Source organism: Arachis ipaensis, chromosome B05 (genome assembly GCF_000816755.2).
Source record: "Arachis ipaensis cultivar K30076 chromosome B05, Araip1.1, whole genome shotgun sequence".
Classification (NCBI taxonomy): Eukaryota; Viridiplantae; Streptophyta; class Magnoliopsida; order Fabales; family Fabaceae; genus Arachis; species Arachis ipaensis.
Window position 1 is genome coordinate 5,098,452 of NC_029789.2, and position 7,709 is coordinate 5,106,160.

Genomic DNA, 7,709 nt, shown 5'->3' on the forward strand with positions numbered 1-7,709 from the left:
ATAAATACACTTCTTTTCTTTTATTTTAAAAAGCTATGTACTAATTAACAAACACAAACTTATTGAGTCTATTGCTGTATATATAGGTTCAAACAAGAACAATGGTAATAATAATGCACGTAGTGAAAAAGATCAATACTTATTGCCACCTGCTAATAATTAAGGTGGTAGATATCATGCGACAGGTTCTACCATCACATGCACAAATCTTTGAAGGGAGAAAAACTCTTAGTGTTAATGACTTGTTTTTAGCAATGAACGATGATTTGGCCTTAAATAAATATGCTGAGCTTCTTGCAATTTTTTTTTGTTTGTACCAAAGATATCTATGAAGGTGGAAGCCTAATGACTAATCCCTCGAATACTGTAGAGGCACAAAGTGGACGACCCTTCACACAAACAAGCTCCATTAACAAAGTAGAAAAATAATTAAGAGACACAAATCCTCATTCATCTTCTTGCAATTTACTACTATTGTTACTGCCCCAAAATGTGGCCACTTCCAAGTTCATAATATATTACAGTTACAATAATTAATATAAATAACTTAGGTTTTAATTTGTAGCACAAGACTATTAAATTAGTGTTGAGATAGATGGATAGTACCATATATGTTTATTTAGCTTTTTTTTTTTTGCAAGCATAAGTTTATTCTCGAACTTTTCTTGGACCAAAATACTGATTGTTTTTATTTTTCAGGACAATCTCCACCGTTCTTTTTTCTAGGGCATGGATCTCCACCGTTCTTCAAAGTCCAGCCAGGCAGAAAAGAATGAATGGGCTCAAAATTATGGACCAATAAATAATACCAATCTATCTTCAAGAAGTTGGGCCGAATTTTGAATCAGGCTCAGCCCAATAAAAATTTCTACCGTATTCTTTATCAAAAGAAAAAAAGGAAATTTCTACCGTATTAATCAAAATTAAGGAAATTACGCCGAAGAAAAGTCGTCGGGAAAAAAGAGAGAGAAAAAAAAAAGAAGAAAGAAAAAGCTCGGGACTTGAGCAGTGGCGCTTCTTGAGCTGAAAGCCTGAAATCCGCGTGGTTCCATCGAATCGGAACTCGAATAACGAAGTGCGGCAAGCTATGGCGGCGCTTTCGCCGGCGCCGAACAACAACAACCAGAAGGCAGTGTCGTTGAGCGGTGGAGCAAACCCTCCAAAATCGCAACGTGGTCAGAACAAGCCAAAGTGCAAGCAGTGCGGCAATGTTGCTCGCTCTAGGTTCCTTCTCCCTCCTTTCTTCCTATCATCTTCTTTGTTTATTGATTTCTTATTCTCGCTTTTCGGAAATATGGCTCTCAAATTTTGTTGTTGTTCTTGATGATGTATGCTCTTCTAATAGGTTAATGAAAATTATTTAAAAAACTGAAATTTAGTTACTTTTTGGGAATTACAAAAGGGTTTCTACCATGTACTGCATCTCGTGTTTCATATTTGTATTGATTTTGATTTTTGTGTTAAATCAAATATTGCAGGTGTCCGTTCGAATCATGCAAGAGTTGCTGTTCAAGGAATCAAAATCCCTGCCATATTCACGGTCTGCTAACTTTTCAAACACTGATTTCGTGATTTTCTTGAATATATTTTTTGTATCCGTTTTCCTTTGATTTTTTGTGTGCTGAGAGCTTCCTTTTATTTGTGTACACATTGTTAGCTCATGATTTTGAGGTTAAAAAAAATTGATGCTTTAATGAAGTTCAATCGCTATGTTGTGAGCCCTAGAATTCATATGCTCTTAAGCTACTTAAAAGGAGCATATATTTGGCTTAGTTCATTCACTATTTATCCTCGGTTAGACCACAGGTTAGTTTCTAACTTAAGGATTCCAGCTAAATAGATACAATAGTTTCTCCCTTCGCAAAACTTTCTAGTTGAGTGATATTAAAATATTACTCCATATTTTGTTTCGAGCATAGCAATTTGCAGACATTAGAGTTCTTGAAAACTTGCCAGTATTAGTAGTGCTCATGTAGAAGCAGTCTAGAAGAAATTGTTCAATAAATAGAAGAAAAGAATATAGTAAATAGTAAAATACACATTAGGAATTCAATTATCCTATTCAGAGGCCCAACAATTGGGGACAAAAAGAATTGCTATGTTCGGGTTTGGGCATTGATTTCTTGTACTAGTAATATTCTATTCTATCATATGTCCATCCGTACTAGGTTTGATGTTCAATTCGAAAGAGTGAAGTTTATTGACATCCTAAGATCCTTCACTGTTAACATATTAAACGTAGAAGTGGTCAAATGGAAGCCTTACAGTTCTGCTCTAGCAAAGAAGCTCTCCTGTTAAAATTTTTTGGACTAGTCTAGCTAGTTCAGAAACCTTAGAAGTTCCTGTCACTTGTTTATGCTATTAGGAGATAGGTTTCCAATTTCATTTCCTAGGGAAACCATGACTTAAATGAGTATTTGAGAAACAATGCAAATGCATGTATGTTTTGGTGGAGAGTAAAAGATTTATTATTCTTCCTTTCCTTTTCAATTCCTGCTATTGGTGAGGTCGGTCTTCTTTTGGGAGATGATATCAGTGGAACATATCAAATATCTAAGCCTTGTTTCACTTGGTGAGATAAGTTACATGGATTAGGCAATGTCATATTATCTTGTCATAAATCCCAATGCAAACATATGATTGACATATATTTGTTTTTTTTTTATTTGAAAAAAAAAATATTGTTGTTGTTGCTGTTGTTGTTTAACTATAATAGTTTTATATTAAGTTATTAACTAAGTTGTACAATACATACAATTTCTAAAGTTGAATTAAACAATTAACAAGAAGTTATTTTTCTACAAGACAAAGGAAAAACGGAAAATTTTAATCACATCTTTGGTGGTGATTTCTTTCTAGTATATATGTTAAATATGATAGAATAACTTAATTACAAAAATATTGTTCAATGAGTTTCATGTTAAGTTCTTTGTTTGATTTTGTGCGAGTACTACTAACCAGTTGCATCATTAATAAAAACTCTTTTCCACTACTTGAAAAGCTGAGAAGAAGGACAAAACTAGTTGCATAAATGCGTTTTTCATTTGATAACTTTGAGATTATCTATGTATAATTCTATTAATTTTCTTAAATTTGTCCATAATGTGAAGATTCTAACATCTTTTTACTCCATTCTAAGCCCCATATTATGTGTCTTATGGTGAATGCAGTTTTGAAGACAAGTACAACTTTGCCTGACAAGGCACCATCTTCCAGTGCTGCTCCAATTGAGCAGCAATCTGTAGAGCCATCTCAATCATCGTGAGTTATATAAGTTTCGAGGATAATCATTCCACATTTTGATCTTGTTCATCTGATCATCTCACAGTTTTATTCTTTCAAACTTAAAAACTTAAAACTAGAAGGAACAAACAAAATGTTTTTTAAAGTCTATTTTTTGACAAACAGATGCAGGATTTTTATGCTCTAACAATAGGTCTGCTGTTTCCTTCTAGAAACAGGGGTGAACTCTGTAGTGAACAATTGTTTATTCGTGTTTTGTCTCATCTAAAACTGTAAAAGTATTACGTCAAATAGTCATTAATCTTTAGTCATGTATTTCAGAACGGCAAGTAGAGTTGCATCACTTAGACAACTTTCCAACAGTTTTGCCCAGTTCAATAATTTGAACATTTCATTTCGCTCAAGGAAACCACTAACTAGAAAGGTAAAGATATACGCAAACAATGGTTGTTTAAAGTGATTTTTTGAATATCATTTTTCGTGAAAGTGAAAGTGTCAAGAGTTATTGCAGGATGCTGCAGCTATAAATGAATGGAGATTTTCAAAGTTAAAGGAATACAAGGAACGAAATATTGAACTGGAAAATGAAACATTTGACAGATACATGCAGAATATAGATCTACTAGAGGAAGTATTGGCAGTTAAGTCTATGGAAGACAATGTGTCTTCTGAGTCGGAGTCAAACACTTCGTCAATGGAGGCATACAATGATCTAATGATAACAAAGCTAAAATTGCAAATACGATCCAACTCCGTGGGAAGTGACGCTGCGAGAATGAGAATGCAACAAATTGTAGACAGGGGACTAAAGAAGCTTAAGATGTCTGCAGTCAGTGGTGCCGCCACTGAAGCACTTAGTGAAGATCCCAATAACACTTCAGGAGCAGCGAAAAGTTTGAGGACTGAAAGGTTGTCTGCTATAAGCGATCTTATTGATAAAATTAACAAGGCCCGAAGTGAGGAGGATTTGAAGTCATGCTTGGAGATAAAGTCCCAACTCTTCAATTTGGATGGGGGCTCCAGCATAGTAGATCCTCAACCTCAAGACAACGAGACAGATGGAAAAGAAATTGATCAAGGTGATTCAACATCAGGAGAAGAATTGGAATATTCTTTACCAAAATTGGTTGGAACTACTGACATTGATCAAGAAACTCTAAACACCATCGACAATCATTTTTCTTCCCTTGAGTATTTAGAGTTATGAGGTTCTTGATATCAATATAAATTTATATGTTCTGTTGTTTTAGTGAGTCTTGATTATACAATGACAGAATGCAGCTTCCACATTTTGTATCAGACAGCAATATTTATTTATATATAATTGTTCTTGCTATATTTTGTGCAAGTTATTCTTATCCACTAATGTGTTTATGAGATGAATGACAATTGATAGTTACGCATTCCTCACATTTCTATGGAATATCAGAGCCATTGACCAAAAAGAAAAAGAACTATACAGGTACATATTCCTGCCATATAAATTTATTGCACTATGCACCACCTTATCAGTGAAGAAACCAAATCGTATATATTCTTTCCCTTGATATCATTTTCATTAATTAATAAATTATTATTCCGGCAACAATAAGCATCCAACTTCCAACTGATATAACTAAAGAGAAGAATATTTTGGTGATAAAATGCTTAATAAAACAGCATGCATGAGTCACTTAACGCTTAGTGGTTTAACAACTGATAAACAGATTATAGTTTACATTAGCATATTAATTTGATTCACTTGAAATTTGTGTTTCAACTACCTATTGAAGTTGATAATCCTATTTACAATTTATCTTTGAATCAAAGACTTCATCAATTGATTTGAACTGTTGTCAATTACCTCAAAAATGGAAATTTAGATAGGATTAGGCAGGTCTTTATGTTTCTTCTTGAAGATTTAATTATATACATAGAATCTTAAGCAACCATCAAGTTTTGTGTGTTTCACTTAAGAGTTATGAGTTTTAATATGATTAATTATTATTCATCCATCGCTATTGTGATTAGGAGAAGATATCATTTTCCCGCAGCCAAACAAATGTTTACAAGTTTTTGTTAGGTTTCTTGAGAGGTGGCATAAACTTTCTTGTTAATGTAACCCATTTTCCCCTTAAAGCAAGGCTTTCAATAGACTCAAATCTCAATGTTATTAATAAGTTTCAATGGCTATACTCATTTCAATGTCAACTTTGTAGTTTTTGCTAATTAATCTATTCATCATGCTCAATGCTTCTCTATCCCCTTTAACTTGTGATGATAATGATTCTCTCATAAGACTTTGATTCATCAACCTACACAAAAAAGAAAGTAAAGGAGCCTATCAAAGTGGGAATTAAGTGTTCATCACGTAATTGACATAATATATGCTTTATTTTACTTTTGAACATAGGTAATATGTGTGGTGCAAAAATAACATACATAAGTAGTCACCCTTCCAATCACATTATTTAATTCTTAGATTCAAAAATACATATAAATAAATCTAATTAAAAAAATCAATTTCCACCCCTCTCTAGGACTTTGCATCTTACTTGCTTCCACAAAACTATGATTATGTTGGTGATAAATCGATAATGATGGAGGAAAAGTTAAGCATATCACATGGAAATGGTGTTTTCCCAAGAGGGTATTAATTAAAAGTATGGCTTTGATAATAAGAGTTGGGATTCAGTAGAGAGAGCATCATGGTTTGGTTAATATATAAATATTCCTCTTTTGATGAACATGTCAGTCCCATGTGTATGGTGCAGCCAAGAATCGTGGGGTCTTGTTCATATATGAATCATGGCTTCTCTATAATTGTGATTTGTAAAGTCTTAGTGTGTTAGGACTGTGATTGATGCTGACACTATTATCTGGTCAAACAAAACACAGCCATTAGTTTAGCTTTCACATTAAACCAAAAGAAAGAAGGGAAGGGGGGGTGATAATTACATAGAAAATAAAATAATTTAAGAAAAAAAAATTCACTAGTCACCTTTGCCTGTCAAGTGCAGGGCCACATGGTTTGAGTTTGACACAGCAATCCAAAAAATTGTGAATGGCAATCTAATCTCGTAACTAATGTAGTCACCCAAAGGATATATATAATTGATTGCTTAATTTAAAACATCTTTTACATGCTATAAGCTATATAAATTAGGAAAATTTTCAAGTGTACCAGGAAACACCGGTGTTCCAGTAGTTTTAACCGTTGATTTCAATTAATATATATTATATATATTTTTTATAATTCAGATCAACGGTTAAAATAATTGGAACACCGATGTTTTCGGTACACTTAAAACTCTTCCTATCAATTATAGACTTATAGTTGTATTTGGCTATGTGATTGGTTTTGTTATTATGACATTTTTTTTTTCACTTAAATATCAAAAGCTTCTTAAGATACAGACGTCAAAGATAATAGAGTTTAGCTAATATGTGTCCTAAAAGCATAAATTAAAATTGCTATCAATAGATAAATATTTTACTTAAATAAATAATACATAATAAATATATTAAAATTTTAAATTTTACATAATTTTTAATAAAGACTTTTTTAATTTGTTATCATGTGTCTTAACTAAACCAAGATAATAATATCTACAAATTAGATAAATATTAATTTTTAGAAAAATGGAATATTATGTTCAAATAATAAATTTAAACGAACTTGAAGGATTTGATACATCAACTTGTGAAACCAGATGATGAGGTATGATTGCATAAGTTTCATTTAAAGAAAAATGGGTCAATGCTTATATATATTGTAACACCCTACCACACAAAGCTTTACGCTTAAGTCGTAAAACAGAGGTGATGTGGTATTACGACCTCTAAAATAAAATAAGTACATATAATAGCAGAAGAGTTATAATATGCTAGGAGCCTTGAAGGATAGGGAAAATAAAAATAACCGACAACCCGGTTCGGGTCCGGTTCAACCGGTTCGGTCCTTTCGGTCCATTTTTGGACCGTTTTCTTCAAAATTGGTGTCAAAATTCTCGTTTCGATGAGCTCTACCCTATTTTGATATAATATTTGCATTTCTAATCCTCCTTATTAAAAAATAATTTATTAACTAATTATCTACTAATTTAACCGGGGTTTACATATATAAGCATAGCTGGTAAACATTATTACATTACATTCGTAACTAATTTTTAATTGTATTCTATATTTTTTTTTTCTCAACTACATACATGTTTTAATTTCTTTATATATACATATAAATTGTTGTTCATCATTTTTGTGATTAGGAAGTCAGAACAATTTTGTTCAATGTTATATATGTAAGTCACAATCATGATGAAGAACCAATTGAAAGTATATGCTTGTAGAAGAATACTGAAACTTATGATTCAGCATAATGGTTTGGTTTTATAAAGATATATGTTTTTTTAATTTCCCTATAGTTGCTGAACTCTTTAGATTTCCTAAATTATTCTTAAAATATTATTATTTGGTAAAGTGATGTAAAA

The 7,709-nt window shown here is 32.1% G+C and overlaps 1 protein-coding gene across 2 annotated transcripts; it reads left to right on the top strand.

The window, feature by feature from the left end:
• LOC107642617 lies at positions 918-4,581 on the top strand. 2 transcript variants are annotated; one of them, XM_021122892.1, is made up of 5 exons: positions 918-1,224; positions 1,479-1,540; positions 3,171-3,261; positions 3,565-3,667; positions 3,737-4,581. In XM_021122892.1, exons 1-5 carry the CDS (start codon positions 1,088-1,090, stop codon positions 4,448-4,450), a joined length of 1,107 nt encoding a protein of 368 aa, XP_020978551.1. In that variant the 5' UTR covers positions 918-1,087; the 3' UTR covers positions 4,451-4,581. The 2 variants fall into 2 exon arrangements, with proteins under 2 accessions (XP_020978551.1, XP_016201512.1); XM_016346026.2 differs by having other exon boundaries at positions 3,755-4,581.

Coding starts and splice junctions, on each gene's coding strand:
- LOC107642617 (XM_021122892.1), top strand. CDS start 1,088: ATGGCGGCGCTTTCGCCGGCGCCGAACAACAACAACCAGAAGGCAGTG. Junction 1,225..1,478: donor GGCAATGTTGCTCGCTCTAG/GTTCCTTCTCCC, acceptor CAAATATTGCAG/GTGTCCGTTCGAATCATGCA. Junction 3,668..3,736: donor GGAAACCACTAACTAGAAAG/GTAAAGATATAC, acceptor TGAAAGTGAAAG/TGTCAAGAGTTATTGCAGGA.